The sequence below is a fragment of the Myripristis murdjan genome, chromosome 13, assembly GCF_902150065.1.
Source record: "Myripristis murdjan chromosome 13, fMyrMur1.1, whole genome shotgun sequence".
In the NCBI taxonomy this organism is placed as follows: Eukaryota; Metazoa; Chordata; class Actinopteri; order Holocentriformes; family Holocentridae; genus Myripristis; species Myripristis murdjan.
In genome coordinates, this window is record NC_043992.1 from 19,430,690 (window position 1) to 19,456,043 (window position 25,354).

At 42.5% G+C, this 25,354-nt stretch overlaps 1 protein-coding gene across 5 annotated transcripts in view; it reads left to right on the top strand.

Annotated features, from left to right (window-relative positions):
* Positions 1-740: 740 nt before the first annotated feature.
* LOC115369905 (protein Aster-B) overlaps positions 741-25,354 on the top strand; it is a 56,175-nt gene continuing 31,561 nt past the window's right edge. For 4 of the 5 annotated variants that reach the window (XM_030066627.1, XM_030066628.1, XM_030066629.1 and 1 more), the window contains exon 1: positions 20,910-21,134. In XM_030066627.1, coding sequence (XP_029922487.1) covers positions 20,989-21,134 — 146 coding nt within the window. In that variant the 5' untranslated portion in view covers positions 20,910-20,988. Of the gene's footprint in view, positions 781-20,909; positions 21,135-25,354 lie in introns of those variants that run through there. The other variant, XM_030066631.1, reaches the window with a different exon arrangement.

Below are 25,354 nucleotides of genomic sequence, written 5' to 3' on the forward strand. Positions count from 1 at the left end.
TGTGGGCGCTCCACGTTGAGTCACTGGCGGCGGCAGCAGGAGGGAAGAGACTGCGCTGTGCAAGCCCCATTACACTTTACATTACATACACACCACACATACACACACGCACACAAATAGTCATAAGTCAAATCATAGCCACAAATAATTTGTAGTATTTGTTTTAACTTGCCTGGATTATAGCTTACAAGGAGTACCACAACATTTATACAACATGCCTCAGTTTTGGGCGTGTTCACACCAAGCAAGAGCAAATCTTCTTCAAACTCCTCAAACATATTACTCCAGTTTGGTTTGTTTGGAAAGGTGAGAGCAATGCTATATGAACTCACCAAATAACTGCAACAGGACAGGAGAATGAAATCTCAACCAACTATAGAAATCCACAACAAACCATACAGTTTAATGGGTATAAAGTGGGATGTGGGATGTTTACATTTGATAGCCAGCAGTTCCTTATCCTTGGATAAGCGTATGTCTTCATTTTTCATTGGAAAAGTTACACGGGCTAAAATTGATTTTGTTTTGTTTTGTTTGTTCCTTAGATCCCATCAAACATAATTTGAGCTAACAGTATGATGAGGGGTTTTGTTGAAGTACCTCAACAGTGTGGACTTTTTATTAATTCTTACGACATGATCAGTCAACATCCACATTCACCTGGAAACATGACAAGTAATGAAAGAAGAAAATCTTCAAAAACCTCTCATTTACTCTTCTCTGCCTTCACTGATAGGCCAAGCAGAGGAAGTGGAAGAAACTGATATGGAGACCTCAAAGGTAGGATACAACTCAACAAGCAACAGACACACCACACACAAGCAGTCTTACAGAATATGGCAGTTTACACCTTCTTCATATCATTTTGGCTAGAATCAACACGGATTGTTACATATTTTATTCTACATACAAATTCAGCCAATTTGCCTTTCAAATAAGGACTTAAAAACAACTGTCATGTACATTCATTATTGTTTTACATTCCCTGCTTGACTCATCACCTCTGACATTGCCACACTCAAGCCCACCAAAAGAGGGAGCTCTTCCTATTGGGTATAAATGAATACCCCAGGCTCATCCACCTCCTCCGCACATCCTCTAGCTCTCATATTTCCCACAGTGTGAGATCCAGGACCGAAGTTGCTGCAGCATCTGTTTTTTTCACTGCAACCTGTGGTGCACAAGGCCACTGTCCGCATTGTGCTCAGCATAAGTACAAGAGGGTGGGTGTGGGGGAGGGGTAACATGCAGTAATATGGGGACACAAGTCACCTGGGCTATGACATGACCTTTGAGGCCCGAGTCAGGCTGTACAAAAGCCAGGTATACACTGCCACTGCTAGATCTATAACGCAACAACAACAACAACAAAATTAAAACCCAGAATCAGTAAAGTTAGAAATACATGTTATTTCATACTCTGACAGCATTGTATGCAAGAGTCAAGCAGACAAAAACATCATAAGCAGGAGAAGATAAACAAGCTAAATTGTTAGTGCAGTTATCTAGTACATTTATGACTTGTGGGTTTGAAAATGGATATGTAGACTCTGATTGGCATTTTACTCAAGGTGCAGTTTGGGGTTAAATTTGTTTGCTAGAGATAGTGGGTGTCGCAGAGAGAGTGTAATATCTGCAACCCTCAAATCCCCTGCTTGCAGCTTGAATGCACACTCAGTGTCAGTGCCAGGAATAAGTCCTTCAACCTTTTGGTTAATGGCCAGTTTCATGCTTTTGCAGCATATGACTGTCAGACACTAAGGCAGAGTAAAGGAGTGAAATCAATATAACACTTTAACTCTGTGTATTTTATGCCAAGTTAAGTAATGAAGCTGAACAAACCCAAACCTCTGATGCAGTGTGCTGCCATGATCGACTGTTGTGCGTCTGTCTCGTTTCACTCGACTTTGTTAGTGCAAACTTGAATTAGACCTATTACACCTACCTCAGGGATTATGTAATGCAGAGCTATGGTGCGTTGTTGTTGGTTGTCATTTTATTTGAGGACGTTGTAACCTGCCTCTGAGTGGTATGTGACCTTGTTGATGAAAGTTCTCACTTTCCATGATGCAGAATTTGTGTGGCAAAAAGCAGTGGGTTGTTTGCGACGATATAAAACACCGTCTCCGCAGATTTCATCAATGCAAAGTTTAGGTGGCTCAAAACCTGAGGCCTTGCTAGGTGATCTTGCTTTGTCACCATGTGTGACGTAGATCATTTGTCGGGCTCAAAATAGCTCAAGTGCTGTTCTTGAATGCTTTGTGGGTGGTAATAGCATAGCAACCAATGAGAAGTAAATCTAAATGCATGTGTGTGGGGATCTGCCATTGTATTTTCTTGAGTGTTTGACTGAAAACAGCAGGCAAGGTCCACATGCAGCCCTGAGCCAGCAGGCTCGACCACTGCTGACTTTGATGATGGCAGGGTCGTAGCTATGGCAACAGCACTGACTCACTTGGTGGATGGGTTGCATGGGGGGTCAGTCAATACCCCTCCATTCAGTCCCTTCTATCCTCCCAAATCCTTTATCCCAGAACCGCTCTGTGGCCAGAGTCCTATTATAAAAATAGTTTTCCTCACTTCACCCCCTGGCCTTCGCCTCAGAGCATGCAAGTGTGTGAACAGCAGTGGCACCTAAATGATACAGAGGAAAGAAGCTGAACAGACACACACAGTTTAGACAGTCTCATCTGCACAGTTACTACCAAGCTAGACAGTGTTTTAATCAAACACTCTGGTTAAATAAAGGCTAAACAAAAAGGTTCCACTAAGGACAGAGCATAAGGACACAGATGGGGCTCTTGTTTTACCCGCAGAGTGTTTGAGTGTTACGAATAGTGAACAGCCCCTCAGCCACTGCATATCTCACCATGCTGGCTTCCACACGATGGTCTTTCACGCTCACAGATGATGGGGTCGTGTGGAGCTATTTTATAATTCTGTGAGGACTGAGCAGGCATTATGCAGTTATGTAATTATGAACAATCAGGGGCAGGGCTTGGTGTCACGGGGTTGTGTTTTTTTTTCTGTTTGACAGTCATATGGGTTTAAATAATTTTAAACCGATGCTTATTCTAAAACAATACTTCTGGTAGTAGCTTGTGTTTGTTTGTGCAAGAAGTCGGTATTGCATAGAGGTAATGAGAGACCAGTTTAGAATATTCTCATGTCAAATTCAACGGTGTAGACTTTTCTTTAGCTTTCATTTAAAGGAATTCTCCAACATTTTGGGCAAAATACTCTGTATCTCGGAGCTAGGGTAATGACTCCCACAGACTGCAAGTCTTTATGCTAAGCTAACATGAAATGCTACCTATAGGAACTGAACCACTGGACATACAGAGGTGCAAATGCTATTGAACATCTTGTCTTAGTCCGGGTAAGTCAGAAAAGGGGTGTTTTGCCTTTACACTACATTTGTAGTGTAATTTTTGCATGAGATATATTTTTATGCAGTTTGCACATATAGTAATTTCTATAAATTACATATTAGCACAGGCTGTCATCATTTGTCTACAGTCCTAATCTTCAAAATATGCTAACCAAAGTGCACACATTTGTAACTTTACATGAAATGGATTGATAACGTACATTTTTGGCTTAGACAAGTTATAGTGGAATTTTAAAGCCTTGAGGCAATGAAGAGACAGATTATCTTAAAAGGACTGGTGTTCCAGAAGTTTGCACTGAGATTGTATATTTTTTGGCTTTGCTGCAGTGCTAAAATGTCACTAAAATGACCAAAAGCAACTGAAAAAGTTCCAGCACGGTGGGTGTACTTGACAGCCCCCCTACAGTGACATTTCTTTGACATTTCTGTCCCTAGACGGCAGTGTCAGCAGTGGAGTCACACAGTAGCATTTCTGTATAATGTATACTACTGGATGCTGACTAGATGTGGTGGCAGCAGAACCTGATCTCCCCATGTCGTGACATCATTTCTTGGAACAGAGCAGCTGTGTATTCGAGGAGCTCAGGGTCATAGATGTGATGAGTCACTGATGTACTGTATAACAACAAGACCTTCAGTGTAAGGTGGAAAAACACAAAGACGTCTCGTACGGTTCTTGCTGGCACAAATCGCAGTACCTCACAATTTTTCCAACATCGTTATTTTCTGAAAGAAATGTCATTCTCCTAAAGCAAGATATCCATCCAGATATTCTGATTATGTGAGAGATGGCCTGATCTCAGCGGCTAAATCAGTCATAGGTAAAATCAAGATTTAGGTGATAAGAATAGTCATGTAAGAATTATATCTGTTACTATAAACCCAAGGTGAACAGGGTGAAAAACATTAAGTTAATAGAAATAATTTCAAACTTTTCCTCATCTCTATCTCTCTTCCTCTCGCTCCTCCCTCTTGCTTCTCTTTGTTTAGTAATTAATGGTGTGTGTTGGAGATTTTATGGAAAAAGAAACCTAAGTCTATTTTCATCCTGCTTGCTGCAGCAGAAACAGGAAATGGAAGAGTTATTTATATATTTATTTATTTAATGAGTGCTTTAATGTCAGCACGTGCAGCACTTTGTTCTTTTATTTATGGCGCATGTGACAGCCCCACCAAAGGCCAGCTGTATCCCACTTTATCACTTTTGGGATGATCTGATATTGGACGTGATATCCCTCACAGTGTTCCTCATTCTGCTATCAAACATATTATGTCATATTATCACTCTCTTTTTCACTGCTCTTCACTGGTTGCTTGTGTGTTTTCCTCGATCTTAGCTGTCTGTGTAGTACCTGTTCATTTAGTCCTTGACATGGTCGGGTGTTAAATTTACCCAGACTTGTTACTGTGTCACTTCCTGCTAGGTGTTATTGCCCCATGATTGCATCTGGTCTGCCCTGCTACTCTTCTCTACAGTTTCCTATCTGATGCTTCATATTTTACTGTCTAATCTGCTGCCTATGTTCTCTGTCCATTTGCCATTCAAAAATAGCTTTTTCATGCCTATAATTGCAATTCTTACTTGACCTAGATAAATAAATTAAATTCATATATAAAATAAAGTCTCTCCAACAGCTTCTCTCTTTATGCTAGATAGTAATCTAACTGTATTTAGACTGCAGGGTGTTCCTCTCTGGATATATTCGTTGTGATCTATTTTGAGTATGCATACAGTATATACCACACACACACACACACACACACACACACACATACACACACACACGTGTGTGTGTACATAGGCAATGAATGCATTGCTGCACTCTGTCTCCCCTCTGTGGCCTTGAGGCTTTGGATTATCTGACATGGTCAGTATAACAATAAACAAATGTGACAACCAGCAAGTCACGTGATCAGCCATTTCCCTCCCTGATTAGATGGCGAAGATCAATCTATGGGATTTATCCACGTCAAGGCTGAACAGTGTGAGCGTTATCTATACTGTTAGAGAGTAACAACGGGCCACCAGGCATAATGCAAGAGCTGTCAGCTGCCCCATCCAGTGCCACAAAGTAGTGTACAGGAATTAATCCAGATTATCTGCCACTACTATTCTTAGAAATAAATGAAAAAACTCCAGGACAGATTAAGGCTCAGGGCATGCTAAAATAGATGCTGATACAGAAGTCACGAGTGTTGTCTCGCTGACTTGTATAATGGTGACTACTCTTTGTTGAGAAGCTTCAACGATATCAGACACTGGATGAAATACAATGGAAATTCTAGCTGTTGTTTTTTATCTGCTAAAGCATCTTTAACCAAAACCAGAGAATGAAGCTTTTTCCTTTGAATATCCTCTATATAGAGCACAAACAAGTGCGTTTTCACAGCAGTATGGAACAAATTCTGTGGCACTCGATGGCAGAGATACCAGTGTTTCAGTTCTTCTTGTAATAATAAGTGAAACAGTGATGCTCAGTTTTCCACCAGGTAGCTGGTCAGCAGGGGGTGTCAGAGAGAAACATCTGACTGGAACAGTGGTTGACTCTTCTTCAGAGGAGCTGTCCATTCAGCACCACAATCCTTCTAGCTGCTTCTCCTCAGCAGAGCCAAAGGAAGCAAGAACACAAACACATATTAAACAAACAAGTCAAAACACATAAAGCAAAGTCTTGAGAGAGTAATAATAATAATAATACATGTTATTTATAAGCGCCTTTCTCGACACTCAAGGACACTTTACAAAGATAAAACAAAAATGGAACAAAACAAAATGGAACAAAGCAGTTACAGAGAGTAGGCTATCTTGAACAGGTGAGTTTTGAGTCTGGATTTGAACAGAGGAAGAGAGTCGATGTTTCGGATGTCTGATGGGAGTGAGTTCCAGAGTTGGGGAGCAGAGCGGCAGAAAGCTCTGCTCCCCATAGTGCTGAGACGGGAGGTGGGTACAGAGAGGTGGAGGGATGAGGAAGACCTGAGGCAGTGAGAGGGGGTGGCAAAGAGTAGAAACAAAAAGCTCAGATGTGGCTAAATCCACCTCTGAATGTGTCTTGAGTGTGTTTTTTGTGAGATTAGCTGTATTATCCCAGTTACAAAACACATCTTAGCCATATGCAGGAGCTGGTGTCCTCTTTTCCCAGTGGGTTGGGTTGGTTTGAAATAAACAAAGTGCAGCGCAGGGCTGAGTGATGTAATGAAGCCGGAGTAAACCGATTTAGAGACTGCATTCTTTGAAAAATCAGGGTAGGGTCTGCTCTGATATCTTGCAGGTATGTTGCCCTTTTTCAGAAAATGGCATGTGGTTATGTACATTCAAGCTGAGATAAAAAATATTAAAGTTTTTATGATATGAAGGTTTAATTGAGAGGGTAGGGCTAATATATTAAAGATATAACATTGTGACTCCTTTCTCTGACCTGGTGCAGTGCACCGACAAAAATGAACAATGTTTCCCTGTTGATGCATCAACAGGGTAGAGGGGTGAAGTTGTCCAGCTTGAGAGTAAAACTCTCAGGTGACATCACATGACCCAAAATTGTGCAGCTTTCCATGAAGTGCCCTGGGATTCACAGAATCATTACCATTGTAGGTTTTGTTCTGTTTTTGTTTGGGGTGAAAGCAGTTCGCAGGCCTTGACTGGGCCGCCCCCAGATGATAACGTACAGTCTCCTTGCCTGAGTGAAGCTGGGGCTGTGACAATCACTCCTTCACCCTGGAAAGGGATTAGATCAGTCTCACAGCCTCCTCTACACTCTTTTCCTCACCTCTGTTCCCCTGCAGTCCTTCCACATTTGCAGTCTCTCCCATGGGGAGCGACTGGGCTGTCTATCAAGAGAGACACAGTGTGTCCTGCTGCCTGTCCTTGCCTGCCCCGTGGCTCAGCAGTGAGAGATGCACTGATCCCTATCCCAGTGAGACTTCTACATCATAATACTACATAATACTAATCATAGTTTGGTCTGGTGTGCTGCTTTTTAGGAGCTGGTTTTTAGGGGCTGGCTCATTTTAAGAGAAGTCTTCATCACAGTAAGCTAAATCTCTCTCTCTCTCTCTCTCTCTCTCTCTCTCTCTCTCTCTCTTTTTCTCTCTCTCTCCCTCCCTCTCTCTCTGTCACTCACCCACTGGCCCCATCTGCATTTAAGAGAGCAGAGTGAGTGAATGAGGCTCAGTGACTCAGCAGGCTAAGCTCAGTAACTAGCTGAAGTGCTCCTGGGACTCTAAATGCCATCCCAGGATCACCGCGGTCATCGGAGCGTCACCATGATCTAACACTTACAGCTTTCTCTCTTCACCCCTGCAATTTCAGTTTCAGTTTTTCATTCCATCAGTAATACATAGAAACATGCAGTGAGTAACGCCTGTGCGTCCTAGTGTGGCTTTGTGGTAGCACAGACACTGATTGTTCTGTAGTGTATGTATCATTATATATGGCATTGATTTATTCTGTTTTTTCTATGAAATAAAAAGCTGTTTATTCTTTGTTGTTGAATCAGCATTGTGTGGCGTATCGTCTTTAGTCCCTGTTTCTTAATCACCCCAAGAAGGTATAATTGCATGTAATCTTTTTATGCATTTGTTGCCAACAACCTGGTATTGCAGTATCTGGCAAGGCCAGCCCACCTATCACTTGTGTTGGTGGGGAGTGTTTTGCATTAGCCATAGTATTAGCCACCTCTAATGAGGTGTAATTTGCGTGCAGTTCTTTAAGAAGATTAAACGGGAAGAATGTGCTGCACCCTGCCCCAGCCTCTGTGATCAAGTGAACTATTGTGTTTGTTGACAGCTGCCATTAAAGTGAATGGTAGATTGCTCTGTGACCTTTCTGCCCTTCTGTTGTCAGGGGAAGAGATTAGGCACCTAGTCCTACTTCTGTCAGACTAAAGGGTTTACGGTGTGAGAGTTGGCCTGTGGTTGAAATGTAGTCATGGTGATGGCATATAGTGTCTGATTCACTGTAGTTGTTGAAATATTATTTTTTATGGCATTTCTGTTATGAGTTAACAGTTGAGTGAGAATTGATATAACAGTATAATGATTGTTATGTGAGACTAGATATCTTCTGGGTTTTTGGATGTCATAATACCATGATATGGCCTAAGTGTTGTGTTTTCCTGGATTTAAAGACTGTGTTGCGTTAAAGAAATGCAACTGGCTGAACTTTTAGGCGTTTTATTATTTGCCCCAACCTGCTGGGTCATCCTATCCACATTACTCATTATTTTTTATCAAATATTTCTAGTGTGGAAATTTTCATTCATTTGATATCATCACAGTGTCAGTATTTGGTCAAAGATACTGTGATATTTGTTTTTGTCCATGTTCCAGACCAGGATGCTGCAGTTACATGGAGCACAACTAACTACTGAGCCAGCTGAATCACCAAAATGTCCCCTGTCTGATTCGTTCTGTATGCATAACACATTGACACAATACACAGTTACAAACAAATGCACAGACAAGGAGTACCCCAGTACAGTCCCGGCATGAAGAGATTAACTGGGCTAATTGCTGACACTGATCAGGGCTTGAGTCCAGTAAGAGAAGAAAGAACAGCAACAGGTCCCCCCTTAAAATCCGCCTTAATACCCTTCTCATCCACACTGCCGTGGACAGAGAGGGGGTTGGGTGAAAAGGCCAGCACCTCCACTGAGACGTCAGTCCACTCAGGATGTTAAGGCTAGTGGCCACGACCTCTGCTCGCCCTCAACCCTGGGCCAGACAGGTTCATGCTAGAAAGAGATAGCGAAACAGAGCCATCTAGGGAATAGGAGGAGAGAGAGCAGGAGGGAGGGAGGGTAAGGGAGGCGGATACAGAGCCTGCGCTTGCTCACTGTGCGACCGGCAAGTGCAGCTTCCATCCGCAGCGGGGGCTGAGAGAGAGAGAGAGAGAGAGAAAGAGAGAGCGTGTGTGTGTGTGTGTGTGTGTGTGTGAGAGCAAGCAAACAGAAGCTGTCAGAGTGTGAGCGTTTGAGAGAAAAGGGCACAGAGTTAGGAGGAAGTAGTGACAAGCTACGTTGGCATTTGTCTGCAACTGCTAATCCTGCTCGTTCTGCTGCGTAGCTTGTGTTGCTGAATATTGAGAGGGGTGACCTGCCCTCTCTCTTTTGGAAAAGCTGAGGAACCAAAGCCGCAAGGGAGATGTGAGTTTCTGGCACAAGAACTCGGCACTGCGGCACCTCAATCGGAGCGAGGGGAAAGAGCACAGGATCGAAACGGACCCTTATCCTCATCACGGACTTTGCTCAGAGCGGCTCACACGTCCATCCATCTGTCTGTCTCTCACTGTGTGCACTCCTCCCCTCTTCCTCTCGGTGCATCTCTCCTGCTCTGTGTATGGGAGGTGAGGTTTTGGCGAGCTGTCGGCCAGCATGCAGCGGTGTGAGCGGGCAGCCCAGCGCCCAGAACACGCTATGGACATCAGACTCTCCTTGCCGTACTAATGAAAGGCTTCAAGCTTGCCTGGTAAGGCTGAAAAGAGCAAATGATGTGTCCGTGTGTGTATGTGTGTCTGTCCTTTGATTAAAGCAAATGCATTCAGAATGAACAAATCTAGGCTCTGTCTGTTCTCCTGTCTGCTGGTTTTCTGTAGGTCTCTGTGACTGTGTGTGTGTGTGTGTGTGTGTGTGTTTACCAGGAGGCTGGTTAAGCCATGAGGCTACCATGTAGCACACCCCCAGCCAGGGGCTACATGTGTGTCACTGTTTTTCTGTGACTGTGACGTATGTAGTAATAAGACGACATACTTGCGTGGCAAGGCTGGACAGAGTCAAAAATCTGTACCTGTGATTCTTTTTTTCTAGAGGGAACATATTGAGAAGGGCAAACGTGACGTGAGTGTATGTCTCCCTGACCTTTTTATCTGTCTTTATCTGTGCAAATCTCCAAAAAATGTCTGATCTCATACCAGCGTAATATGAAAGCTAGGACACTGGTGAAGTCGTGACCAGAGCGTGTATGAATGCCCAGCAGTTTTGTTTTTTTGTTTTTGTTGGTGTTTTGCTGTGGCTGTGGCGACCCCATCCTGCTCCCCTCCGGCTGGCTCTGTGCAAGCAAAGCAGCAGAGGAGAACCGTCACGTGGCAGCCTGGAAGAGAGCAGGCACATGCTCTCTCTCTCTCTCTGTCTCTGTCTCCCCTCTTTCACCAGCTCTCACTCTCACTCTCTTCCTCTTGTTTTCTTGCTCTCTTGTTCACTCACACTCATACATGCAGACACACATCCGCATCGACATGCAGATGGCACTGCTCTCACTTTTCCTTTTCGCCTTTATCACTACAATATGTCTCCCTTTCTCTCTGCCTGTCCCTCTCTCTCCTCTCTGTCCACATCTACTGTCACTGTCTTTCTCTCTGTCTCTCTCTTGGTGCACTGTTCCTCCTTCCCTCTGTCTCTCCTCTCCTCCCGTTGTGTTTGTTTATGCTCCTCCTCCTCCCTTTGCTGGATATTTTTAGAGACGAATTACAGAGCACTGCAGGAGGAAAAAAAACTAGAGGGGGAGCAGTTTCGGCAACGTGCATCCCGCTTCCTCACTTCTCACTTTCATCAGGACCTCTCCCCTTCCTTGTTCTTCCTCTCTCTGCGACTCTCACTCCATCCATCTTTCTTTCCTTTCTCTCTCTTCCTTGGTTGCTTCTGTACCTCTTAAATCCGTGACTTAATCCCCCTGTCTTGTTTCCATAGATTGTAAACCATAAATTTCTTTCGGGGGCTTCATAAAATTAATAAGATTGAGTGCCCATAGGGTAATGCATCGCCCTGTTACTGTGTGTCTGAGTCTTCTGTGTCTATCTGTGTGTTCTGAATCACAGGAACATGGTTAAACATGAGTCTGTCGTCACCTAATCTGTGTGCAGCGCCCTGGCAGGCACAGTTCACCTTACACTGACAAGCCATCTGTTAGCATCCCATCTCCTATACATGGAGGTGACCTGTCTGTCCGTCTGGCTGCCTGGCTGCCTATAGTTTATGCACCATCCTCTTATATAATGTTGTTTACTAAATAGCTTGCATGTACACAGAGCTGTACATGTATGAATATGGACCCATCCGTGTCCTCCTTTTGTGTTTTGCTTTTATATTTACAGCTTTTTGTGGCTTATTCAGGAATGCGAATAAGGAGGATTTGAAACAGTTACTACCATGGATGCTGGTCTTAGTAATTGCAAAAGCTTCCCCCTCAGCTCAGTTTGAAACCAGGTTGGAGAAGGGACAAAAAAATCAATCAAGGAGCAAACGATCATGATGAGAGTTCATTTTACTCCTCTGTTCTCCCAGGGTGAATGTGCCACGTAGGCAAAACATGGTGACCTCCGGGTCATTCCATCAATCAATACCTCAATCAGAGCGTTTGTTGTCCTGAGCCTTAAAGACAGCTGGCACTGGATACAGTGGCTTATCTACACTAACCTACTGTGCACTAAAGATAGACATACACTGTCAACCAGGTACTTGCAGGGTTCCAGTAGTTGGCCAGTGATACTACCAGGCTGTGCACCTTTTTCAATTGTGTAAAGTCACTAATTCTTACCACATTATAGTCTAGTGATATTGGTCAGAACATTTGTTCTGACCAATTGCAATCAAGATTTGCATATAGATGGCTCCTAATGTTCCTAGGGACAAGAAGCAAATTTGAGTCATTGTGCAGAAAATCTCAGACTTTTTTTGTTGTTTCATGCACCTGCAACAACACTGAGTCATCATAGTACTAATGTCATTCTTCTACAATAAGATTGCATCAAGATAAATCAAATATAGAGTTAGTGACTACTTGTATAAAATCTTAAATGATAGTGATGATGATGATGATGATGATGGTGATGACGATTTTAGGGGAAGTCACTGTCAAAAACTTTTGAGAACTGGACAGGCATGATGGGTGTGTGTGTGTGTGTGTGTGTGTGTGTGTGTGTGTGTGTGTGTGTGTGTTACAGTGCATCACAAGTTTGACTGACAGAAGCAGTGAGATGATATTTTTGCAGCATTGCTCACTTGTCAGAAGACAGCGAAGAGATGAGGACTTAGAGTCAGAAAGAGAGATTGCTCTGGATTCAGCAGTGGCCTGCCAGCGCATGGATGTTTGCTCTTGATATGACATTTGGTGTGACTTAAATCTGTGCACTAATGCGCACACACACACGCAGACACACACACACACACACACACGCAGATGTGCAGACACAGCCAACACCAGCAGCCGTAGCAACAAGGCACTGACAGGAGGCTGGAGCTGGAGCTCACTCTCTGCACGTGACTCTCTGGACAAACTGGTTGCAGCAGCAGGATGGCAGGGATGTGCGTGCATGTGTGTGTGTGTGTGTGTGTGTGTGTGGAGATGTAGATGCACATGTACATGCATATGTGTATCTCTGCCCGCAGCATGCCAGTCCCATTGCTCTCTCATTTAATTGTATTGACCTAGCGTTGCTGCTCTGAGGAGACTGACTGCAGTGTTTTCTCCTGCTTTTATGTGACAGTCACAGGAGAGCAGATGAGCAGAGCACCAGACTCTCCATCCCTGCTTTTAAGCTATTACGCCTTAATAGCCTTTATCTCTGTCACAGCCACATATACACACATACACAATGCGCCAAACACGTGAACATTCCACTTACAGACACATTCATACACATATACATGAGCAGAAATGATGCACCAGTGTTTCCTCCTACCATACGCAGTGCTGGGCGTCCCTTCCACCACTGTGATGGGGCCACCCACCACAAAAATCTCAGCATAGAATCATAAAGTTATTGCCATAAAATTTATATAATTTGAATCTGGGATTGCCAGCAGTCCCATAAAATACTAATTTGAAGGTTGTGCTGTGTCTAGACCCCAAGCGTCACATCAGTGCCATTTTGTTGGATTTAATGGGACTGTTAACATGCATAAGCCCCCCCACCCCTCAGCAGTGGCCAACTGTGCAGTTTGTGTGTGTGCCATGTTTAATGATGCATATTGCCCACATGTAAAGCTGCTACTATTCTCGACAGTCCTATTTCCTTTCAATATTGTATTAGTGGTGATGTTATGCTTTCTCCCACTAGGCACCCAGTATTGACCAGGTCAGCACCACAGTGTGATTTGTGGTTTAGTGTTTCCTCTCTCTTCATCTCTCCTCTCCTCATTATCATCATCGTCTGCCTATAAATACATAGTAAATCGTAGTAAACCCATGAAGTTTGAAATAACAGACAGCATATAGGTTGCAAGATGTAGATAATTAATTATTACTGTTTGGGGTATTATTTGGTATCACCCTTGCAGCTATGAGTATACTGTAAAAAAAATTGACTTGAAGCTTTAATCCCCCATGTCAACAATGCTTTACCACCCACCACTAAAACATTTCTAGGGGAAACAGTGCACACATTCAAAAAGGGAGTGTATTATCCAAGACTGAGCCAGTAATAGTTTGCTGGCCTATTTTTCCTGACTTGACAATGGTGGCTTTCTGCCGTCTGCACCAGAAAGACTCAATATGTGTTCAGTATTAGAGAGGCAGTGAAAAAGACACAATAAATTAACTGTAGAAGTGCTTCTACAACAACAACAGGATCTAGGTGTAATAGGAGCATTAAATTTGTTGACCAACGCCTCTTCAGGCACAAACTATTTCCACTTGCTCTAACAACAGAGCCGCAGAGTGTCCTGAGATAGTGGCTAGTTTATCAGCGATGAACTGGGAGGCTTGGAACCAACTGCAGCCTCACAGATAAAGCATTGTGCCGCCAGACCAGGCCATCCTGCTCGTCCCCGTCCACAGCAGGGGAACTGCAGAATTGTTTCTGTCCTGGCCCCAGCTTTTTCTCTCTCCGTCTCCCTCTCTTTCTCTATCTATCTCTCTCTCACACACACACTTTTTTCTCTCTGTTGTCCCCCTTTTTTTATCACAGCACCCTTCCCACAAGCCACTTGTCAACAGTGATTACACTCCAAACTCTCCCTCCATGCTGTTTATTCTGTCCCCCATTAGCCAACACCTTTTTTCCTTTGTGTGTGTTTGAATACCTTTCCATCACTGGGTTGGGTGGTATAGGACATGATTAATACAGACACAGTTATTATTCTGGTACTGATCTTGTAATAGTGGATCATGTCGATAGTGGATGATTTGACTTGAAGACTTAATATAAGCTAGAATGACAGCTGGCATATATATCTATATGTGGACACATGAGGACTATATGCATACCACTGTATAGTGCATATACTACTTATAAGGTAATGCATATGTAGTATGATGTAATTATCAAATAACCTTTGCAGGCAGAGGTGCACCTGCTGCCTGTAAGCATGTTTTTGAACATCAGCTGTGTTGTGCTGTGGGAGGGAACACTGTTTTTTTTTTTGTTTTTTTTTGGTTGGTTGTTTGTTTTGTTTGTATCTTTCTTTCCTTTTTTGTTCTGAGCATCTACCAGCCTCATCTTTAATGGATTATCAGCTGCATTCAGGGACAGAGCGTACATGCATTTTCCCATGATACCCCTCTCTGATTGACCCCTGATGAATGGGCATCACATTTGTGCTCCATGCGCTTGTTTTCCAAATGAATCCTGTCCAAACAAAAAGGCCATTTTCCACTAAGCTTTTTAAAAGCACAATCATAACCTGCTCCCTGTCTTGCATCACTAATGCCACTGTAAACCAGCAAAACAGCCTTTTGTTTACTGAGCCATCTAATCGCCTTTTAATATAGAAACTTATTGTGTGTATATGTTTTGGAGTGCTAGGTATTGATTGCATGTTTTTATTAATGATTTATTGTAAAAAAAAAAAAAAAAAAAAAAATCATTTGTCAGTTGTTGTAACAAAAGTATTTTGTTTATTTTACTTATTTTACTACTAATAATAGTGATAAATCTGAGCCATCAAGTCATTTTATCCTTTCCAATTGTATTAGGTTTTGGTTACATGCTGCAACCTTTTTGATGAGGCTAAAATGTGCAACAAAATAGTGTTGTAAATAAAGTATTATGGTGCTGCAGAGATGCCTTGGCCAAAAAAAATTCTCCAGATGTAAGAAAACAAGATTGTGGGACATAGACCCCAACAAAAATCACACCTTCACCATTTTAATAGCTTTTTCAGGGGAAAATGAAAATTATAATGCAAAAATTATCATTCCTGCTACAAAATTGTGATCACAATCGCAAAATGAATAAAATTAACACATAATATGATGATTCACAATATGATTTGTTTTTTTACTTATTTATTTATTTTTTACCATACCACTCAGCCCTATTCTATAATGTACAAATAGGCCCACCTTTCTTTATACCTACTTCTACTTCTTTATACCTACCTATTTCCCACATGTGGAAATAGCGAAATGTGAAAGATTTCTAACTAAGAGTGTGACAAACAGACAAACTGGGACTTGCTGAGACAAATTTCTGCTGGGAAGAACTGAAAGCATATAGCACAGTTATACAGTTATAACAACATCCATTTTAAGACCTTTGCTTACAGAATAGTTGTTTTTTAAAGGTAGAGTCATTTGGATTTTTGAATTAGTGACTGAATTTCAGAAATGCAAAATATTTACAATGCAGGATATTATTTTGGGATGAAAGCCCTTACAGTATATATAGTGGCAGGCAGTCCTTACAGGCTAATGCCACAGTGACTCATTTCTGCCTTTTTTATTAAACGTTTAACATAAGAACATTAATTCGGCTTTCATCCCAGCAGTTTGGCACCTTCTCATGGTGTGAGCCATGTTACATTTTCAGTATGAGTTTAAGACCTAGAGGGAATTTCACCCATGCACTTCCTCAGGTCACCTTAGTTCTTCAAATTGCACTCAAAGCACACACACACATATACACACACTCTTAAGCTCTCTCTTTCTCTCAACCCCTCACCCTCACTCTCTCTCCCCAGCCCTCTGTGTCACCCAGCCTGCTTCCTTCCGCCAGTATATCCCCTGCAGATGGCAATGGCCGTGCCCCATTCCACTGGGACAGTGTGTCCCACAGAGGCTTTATCCACTTGCCAGCTTATTTCCTGTCCCCTCCTACCCCTCTCTGACATCACCCTTAAGTCCCGAAATTTCCTCACTGGGGTGCATTGCACTCTTGAATTTAAATCAGCCTGTTTATTACAGCTGGTTTTAAAATGATTTCTTTCACCCAGGGATAGGACAGAGGCTCAAGTGCCCAAAACCATCTGTTTAATCAAGCCAGGGTCTGAAGTTTAAAATTGCTCAATATTCTTGTTTACATAGCTTTAAGAGCCCCTCTTATAGGTAATGACATATGTATGCATCACCCAGTGTTTGCTTTGTTAGATTGTTTCATGGTCTAACTCAGAGTTTTGTTTTGGTTTGCATTGTATTTATTACATTTTAATTGATACTAAAAACAGATTTATCACATTACTCACTTCAAACACTTTGTTCCAACTGAGATCCAAGCACAAGTAAAGATGAAACGAACCCAAATACATGACAGTGCACTGACAAACTTTCAGACACACAGGATCCATGCTACTGTATATGACGTAGCATTATACGATTCTCAGATGTTTTTACATGACTGGCTTTCCAAATATTTACAAAATTGCCCACATACTTTTATGGAACTTATCTGATTTACCTTTATTTACAAAACAATTAGACAGAGAATTCTTGATGCTCCTATATTTTTCAAATTGGAAGCTGTGATGTGTTTAACATTGAGAGGGCGTATATCGACCATTGTTTGAGTTACATTGGACAGTTTGATCTGTTCTGAAAATAATCCTAGAATGCACAGATTTGAACATAAATGTATTGCACTGCCAGCTGTCTGTGACAGAATTTTTACAATTTTTACCATTTTTACATTTCTCTAGAATTTTTGGATTTCAGCACATTCCCATGTGCAGTGACATGGTCTAACCTGGAGTTATGAACTTCACTGACACACAAGTGTTTGCTGACAGTGTGCTGTGGACCAATCTTTCCCCAATAGTCAAAATATCAGTGATCAGTGCTGTCACTCGGTAGCCGGCAGAACACTTTGCAGCTCCCCCTGCAAAGTGCACTTAAACTCCAGGGCCTATAGATAACTAACAGTGTGTGTTAGCGCCTAATGGGTCCAAACACCCAGCAGTACACCCTCCAGCCCCCTCACACACACACACACACACACACACACACACACACACACACACACCCTCCTTCAGCTCTCTCTGTCTCTCATTGGTAACCCCTTAAGTGGCAGTGCACATGAATGGCTTGACAGGCTGCCATGGTAACTGCATGGCCAAAACACAGTCGGCTGACAGACGTTTCCGATGCAGCCAGGCGTCGGCACATTGGCGTCGCTATGACAACTGCATAAACCCTGCGCCTCCCTACCAGAACGATAGAGAAAATTTTTGAACCCTTCAAACGTTGAACGGGGTGTGTTGGCACAACACTTTGAAAGAGGATATTTTTCTCCAGTGACGCCATACTCTGTGATTTTCCCACATTCAAACCACTTGAGGTGAACTTCTCTGCCTTGCCTGACATGAACAGTCTGTTTATCACCATCACAGGATAAGATAATTAAATCAACCTGTACTGAACGGCAGGTCTGCCCATGGCTGCTCATTTCATACAGTATCTGTGAGTGTGTGGTCAGTTTGACCATCTGTGTGTGCCCCTGGTGCAACAACAACAGAGAACAGAGGTCCCTTAAGTAGGTCAGTCGTTGGTGTGAGGCTCGGTAGGCTTATCTGGGCACACAGTGGTCCAGCTCAGTGGACCAGCTCCCTTTGTTGCTTCGCACGGCTCAGCTCAGCGCTCCCACAGAGGCAGCCAGCATTGCTGCCGCCCCAGGGTCAAGTCTTTCCGACAGCAGACCTCCCAGCTTTGTTCGGCTCTTTTCACAAATAAAGATACCGAGGTGATTGCTGATTCATGTATCTATTTTGTTTGATCCCTCCAGGAGAATCATAATCACCTTTTCTAAGTACGTCGTGAGTTTAATGTGGTGTTTGTGAGATGCTTTGCAATAACAGAGTTAGAAAAGAATGAGAAGCAGAAATGCTGTGCACATATCTTTTTAAAGAAATATTTTTTCTTGTATTTACACATGAACTACCTGTTGAAACACATTCATTAGCTCATGCAGGCCGAAAATGCTGCTGTAGAGTAAGTGTGTGCCACAACACTAGTAACCCAATAGTGAACATGCAGTTCCAGCCCTGTGGTTCAAGCCTTTTAGGGTGGGGGTGACATTTTCCACCAGAGCTCCTGGACTTACAGGGACATTGGAACCAGGTGACATCCAGCTCTCTCATAGGCTTTAAACAGCTGAACCAATTAAGTAATTTATTTTGATTTCATAACCTTAAAACACATTAAGGATGTATCAAACATAAGTCAGTCACAGTAAAGGGAGACACCTATTTTGGTCCTCGTGATGTAAAGATGTAGTTGCAGTGCCAACTAAAAAGAATATCCTGTATATTGAGATTGTTCTCTTCTCCTATCAGCCATAAATGGCATTTTAAAACAGACTATTGTTAATTGCAGTTAGGTTACATTGGGATGAATGGTGCCACTTACACTCTAATGGTCTAACACTAGAAATCTCTTTTAGTGGATTTATGCAATTAAGACTGAGCCATATGGCTCTAACTCATGATATCAACTGCATTACACTACCAAACAGGAATGTGTGGATAATAAAAAGATGGAAGACATCTCATTTTTCTTTCAGTTATTCTTGCAATAACATTGGCAGTGTGAACATACACTCATTCAGTTTGAATCAGCATGATGACAGACATTAACCAAAGATAAAAATAAAGCTGTATTGTTAACCTTTGCCTGGAATGGAAAATGAGGTTCATTTGTAGTTTAAGTCAGCATGCCTCATGTATATTTTAGCATATTTAGTTAATACTGCAGCATTTAAACACATAATAAATGCGGGTGAAATCAACTTAAGTAAGCACTTTTCACTGTCGCAGTATTTCATGATGCATTAAACTGCAGTTTAATTGCCTGAGGGTCTGGACGCCACAACTTAAAATGGATGCTAATGATGCACTATGGACAATATTTCACATTTTCTGTTGCATGCTGCTAACTTATTACACCATGCTGCACAGTAAAGAAGTGCTGTCCTTTAGGGGGCATTGCATGTTAATCTGTTCCAAAACGTTCCAGTCATGCCTGATGTCTTGAAAGTTGGTACATATTTAATGCACTCTGGTCTGAATGCTTGCGGCATTATCAGATTCTGCTGCAACCAGAGCCTCTCGCAGTGTAGACTAAAGTTGTTATTTGTTTGATAGATGATTCATTCTTAATTATTTTAAGTAGTTTACTTAGGACAACGTTTTTATTCATTATCACAGTATTTCAAATTGAAAGATAATACACTTCCGACAGTGAAATGGACTCATTTGTCTTGCATGTGTTTGTATAGATGCACATGTATGTTAAATTTTATGTGGGTGTGGACATGTGTCTGTGGGATACCATACAGTACATTCACCTGAAAGCCTGGGCTTGCTTATTGTGTGATTTAGGAGAAGCTTAGAATGTAAAGTGACCTGAACGCCAGTGATGTCAGCCCCTCCATTCATGAAAAGCATGAATAATTGAGGAACCAGCAGGCTCAGTGCACCAGCACCAAGTAGAAGCAGAATGCAAAGTGGAAGCCTTCTCTTTTCTTTCTCTCTCGCTCTTTCTCCCTCTCTCTCTTTCTCTCTCAATTTCTCCCCCTTCACATTCTCTGTCTCGGTCAATCTCTTTCCATCTATCATCAGTCTGCACCCGTGAAATTCTGTGAGCAAAGAGCAGAGATCGCGAGAGAAGAGCCCTGCTTGGCTACTAGCGGACGGAGCAGACAAGCAGACGATCCAGCGGCTGGGAGAGCTGAGGAGGAACACGGAGCAGGAGAGAGTGCAGGTTGTGGAGTGAGAGGGGGAGCTATCAGTTTCTATTAAACAAAGAAAAAGAGTGAACGGGAGAGAGAGCGAGCGAGAGACTGATCATCAGCTTTCCATCTGTTGGCAAAATAGATTCTCTCTACCTCTCTCCACTGCGTCTGCTTCCTCCTGCTTTTCCTCCTGGCATGCTCCGGAACTCGTCCACCCTCCTCCCTTTCATCCCTCATCCCTCTCTCCTCTCTCCTCTTCCCCCTCCTCCTCCCACACCCCGTCCACGGCTCCTGCTGCGTGAATGAAGCCGTTTGAAAGGGGCTGATCGCTGCGGAGCTGCTCTCTACATGGCTACGACCAGGTTAGTGTTGGGAACAACTGCCAGCCTGCGCTCAGCCAGAATTACATGGAAGCTGCATGGTGGTTAATTTCACTGGTGGGGGAAGATCAACATGTACTATGTAGGAAGAGAACATGGGAGGGATGATGGGGGGTGGGCAGCAGCTCCTCCTCAAACCAGCGATGCCTCTTGTTTGGCAGGTGGCGTTAAGGGCGATGTAAGCTGGTAATTAGGAGATCAGAGCAGGCAGGGGAAGATCAGTGGCCCTAAGCCTGCTGAAGAAAATCTCCCTGCCTGCCTCCTCCCTCCTCTCCCTCCATTTCTCTTTCTTAACCACCCTTCTTCCTTCGCTTAGACAGAGAAAGGAAAAGGGGACACTCGCTGGGATGATCCGTTGGGTGAACAGCTCTCTGCTGGGGGCTACGTACGAGGACATGGTGGTGTTTGAGTGTGTGACGATGGCCAACGAAGGCTGTCGCTGCCTTGAGGACTGCTATGGCGAAGCCATGAGGGACTGTGTTTTTCAGCATGGGTATGGCGGACTCTGTAGTGCATGTGTGTGTATGTGTTGGGATGGATGTGTGTGCATGTGGGTGGGGTGGTATAGGTTTAGTTATGTAAGATACACAGTCTAGGGCTGTGTTTGAAAATTAAGCAGTGTTGACTTTGTTATATGATGGAAGATTAGTTTTGTGATATGTGCTTAGCATGTCATTTCAATATGGATGCAGTCAGCTGTTAGTTAGATGTAAGCTCTGCAGTGTGTGGGTAAATCTATGGTATGTGTACATGCGCACGCCCATGTTTGTGTGTGCTTGCGTGCAACTGTGTGCATTCCTGTGTGTGCATGTGCACTTATTGTTGGTGAGTGTGATCCACTTCTGGCCTTTTTTAAACAGAGTGGAGCTGAAGGGCCACTGCCAGATGGGTATTTTCCAGGGTCAGCAAAACACTACAGTAAAAACAACTGGGGCCCACAGAAAGGCCCGGAACTCGGGCTATTGTGAAGCCAAGCGTTTGGACAGCTTGAGCTCTGTTGGATTTAAAGATTTAGAGCTTATTTAAAGCAAAGATTGTAACGAAATGATGCAAGCAGCCTGACGGTTTTTCTTTTTCTTTTGTTTTATTCTGTATGTGAAAACGTATTTTGGATGGATGGCATGTATGGGTCTTGTCTGATTCATGTCTCCTTGATGTCAGTCTACTGTGTAGCTTCACAGAGCTCTGTAACGTAGATGAGTTCTGTGTGTGACAGATCCTTCTCACCCAGTATGCAAATTAATATGCTGCACCACACAAAATTTGAAGTTTTAATGTTTTAATAATCAAACAGTGGGAGAAGATGTTGACCATAGTAGATACGGCAAGAGAACATCTAAAATTGCCTTATACACTGTCTCTGTCTTCAAACCTGTATTCAGATTATAGACCATAATGCTTTTTTATTACCAAAAAGTAGTATTCGGTATCTAAATGTTTGCAGCTGTTTGCAGTTATCATGATTTATGATATTTCTACCACTACTGAAATGGATTGCAAATATTGTAATTAAGAATGCACATTTTGTTTTGTTTTGGTTTTTTTTTTGTTTGTTTTTTTTTTTTTTAATTGGTCATCACATTAAATTAGCATTCTTACACCCAAACCTGCGACAAGCACCCCCACGTGTACGGCTCCACACAACCCACATTAACTAATCTTGCCTGAACATACAACTGACACTGATACACATGAACAGAATGGAGTGGAGACATCACCCTCGCCACTCTCGCCGAAACCACAACCAACAAGACCGAGCCCAGTCTCTTTGAATGAAGAGCTGGTTCTGTCTTCTCTCTAGCATATGTATTGTCATTTGCTTTCCATATTTAGAGACACTGGCAAACTGTAAACAACACTGAGTCATAGATATTTCTCTGAATGATTTTAGTGCCACTGAAAAAAAACTGTATTTTTCACTCACCGACGCTTGTACGCATGTTCTATCCACACATCAAGATTATGACGTTCTTCAGACTGTTTTATAAAAGGCATGCAGTAACATTTTTACTTGTATTAATTACACGGAGTCAGGCACTCTTGTCTGTATTGTTTGGGCTGCATTTGTCAGTTGATTGGTTGAAGGCTGAGTGAGGCAACATTACAGTATCAGATGTCACCACAGTGAGGTGACTGCATTGATGTGCCACCAGTGCGCCCAATGCTACAAATTACAGCCTAGTAATGTAGTAGGATAGTGTGAGTGGTCTGAGGTAAGGGCTGTGTGTGAGCAGTTTCAGTAAGTTAGGGCATTTTCCCTCCAAACTAGTGGCCACAAAGCTGACTTGGTGCTGCAATGGTGCAATTTAAATATAACATGATCAACATGACACTTAAATAAGAATCAATCAATGGATTTTTCATGAACATCACTACTTGTGAATTTCCCAGTTTAGGATCAATAAAGTATACCTATCTATCTATCTATCTATTGTAAGAGTTACTTTTAAAATGCAATATCAAGGGTTCTCTTTGTATGTTTCTCTTTATTGTCACTCTCCTATTAAAAACAATGTGGTAAATGTGCAGAATAACAAAACGTAATATGTACTCATGAAATAACATGAAATATCCCGTCACTCTGGGGCGCCCCAGAAGCCCTGCCGCTGGAGCATAAGTCAAGACTAAGTCGTTACTGCCGCAGCCTGAGTTTGATTGTGGACCGAGCCCTTTCTGCATTTCATTCCACCTCTCTCCCCTGCCTTTCCTGTCTGTCTCGACTGTTACTATCAAAAAAAGCAGAAATAACATCCCTAACATATAATGGTATGTTCAAAGCAGCTTCAAATTCTATTGTTAACACTCGTATGAAGAAGTTTTGAAAAATACCCCAGCCCACCAGTAGTTAAATGTGCACCAGCTAAGCCGAGATCAGCCGTGATTCATTGTCTCCCTCTAATTGCATCCCTGCTGTATTTCCAGCTTTGAGAGCTGTTCTCAACAGCAGAGTCAGTGGAGTATATTTAGTCGCACACTCTGAATATTTAAACCACTCTCTTTCTCTGTTCACTGTTGCTATAGCAATATTCACTCTAAGCTGAGCTTTGTTTGTGCCTTGTAGTTGTGTGGGAGGTGCACTAAGCAATATGGCTCTTTAATTGTTAAATTGTTTGTTCTCTCTCTCTGCTTCAGTGAAAACAAATCTAGCCTACAGCCTTTCAGTCAATCGATGAAAGTTCATAGCTCATGTGAGAGTATAAATCACCAATTTTCAACAGTTCAGCACAGTATGAAGATGTGCTTGATGGCTATATTTGATTCTAATTGGTCTGTGTCTTCCAAATTTTACTTTAGAGTGTGTTGTCCTTCCATTGCCACAACCTAAGGCATGGCTTTTTTTAAACTACAAGAACAGCTGGAACAACAACATATGTGTATTGTTTAGCTTCAGACAGTAATGCTCAGCATTTACAACAGTAATAGCTGTGTCTATTATACTACAATTGGAGAATCCATTGTACTTCCCTTCGCAGTGTGGTCCAGACAAGATGTGTTGACAGATAGTCTGTCAAACTCTCTGTTTTGTGAAGCAGCTACAAACACAAAGTGTCAGTGAAAGACCCTTTTGTTTGCCTCTGTGCAGGTTATCAGTCGCGTGTTCACCCTGCACGGTTTTCTGCTGGCTGAAAGAGCACATTGCCATGAATGCCATGAATGACTGATCAGGCTAAATCATTCATATGCTGATGATGGACCCATGTCCCCCTTCGTTTACTGTCATGTATCTGAAGAGGCGAGGTGAGCTGTAAATTCCTACTCATCTATATAAAAAAAAGCAGCACTAGTGGCAGTTACCATGGAGATTCTGTCACTTTCTGCATGGAGGGAAAAGGGGAGAAATGATCTGCTCCCATTTCCATTTTGGTTTATGTAACACTGTTTTTCTCTTGTGTCTTGTTTTGGATGGGGCTTTTATCCAATCATAGCCTATAATCATGGAATATATCACCTTTCAGGCTCATGGTCTTTCAAGAAATTAAAATGATATCTTGTTATTGTGCATATATATCCTTTATTGTTTCTTCATTATCTCCATTTTTCTTTGTGTTTCAGATTAATTCTACCCTCTTTCACTCGAGGGCTTTTTGAGGGCTCTTAATTAAACTGCCTAGATGCATAATTGTTCAAACCAGAAAGAATAAAGATCTTAGCTACATAGTTGGGTAATTGATGACCTCAGCCAGTCTGGATGTAACCTCTTACTAAACCTCCCCACCCTACCCAGTAAGATTTACATCCATGAACATCCATAAACCCTGACCTGCCTTGTATCAGATACAACCTCCAAAACTGTCCTGATAGAGGAGATAGGACAGCAGTGGTGGTGACAGTGATAACTGTGGTAATGGTGTATATGTGTGTGTGTGTGTGTGTGTGTGTGTGTGTGTGTGTGTGTGTGTGAGAGAGAGAGAGAGAGAGAGAGAGAGAGACAGAGAGAGAGTGAGTATGATGAAAGAGTAATAACAACCATGCCAGGATGTGACATGAAAAATGATGTGGCTTCTAGACAACCACTGGCATACTGTAGGCCAGGGCAGACACTGTGGGGACCGAACTTTCAAATAACAACATTTTAATTTATTTAGGCCTAATTAGTCTATTGTTGTTTAATGAGAAAATTTTGTCATCAGAGCGCAGAGGAAGGCAGTTCACTGAGAAGTCATGGTTCAAATCTGTAAATCCGGAAACATAATTGCAGAATGAAGTCCTGAT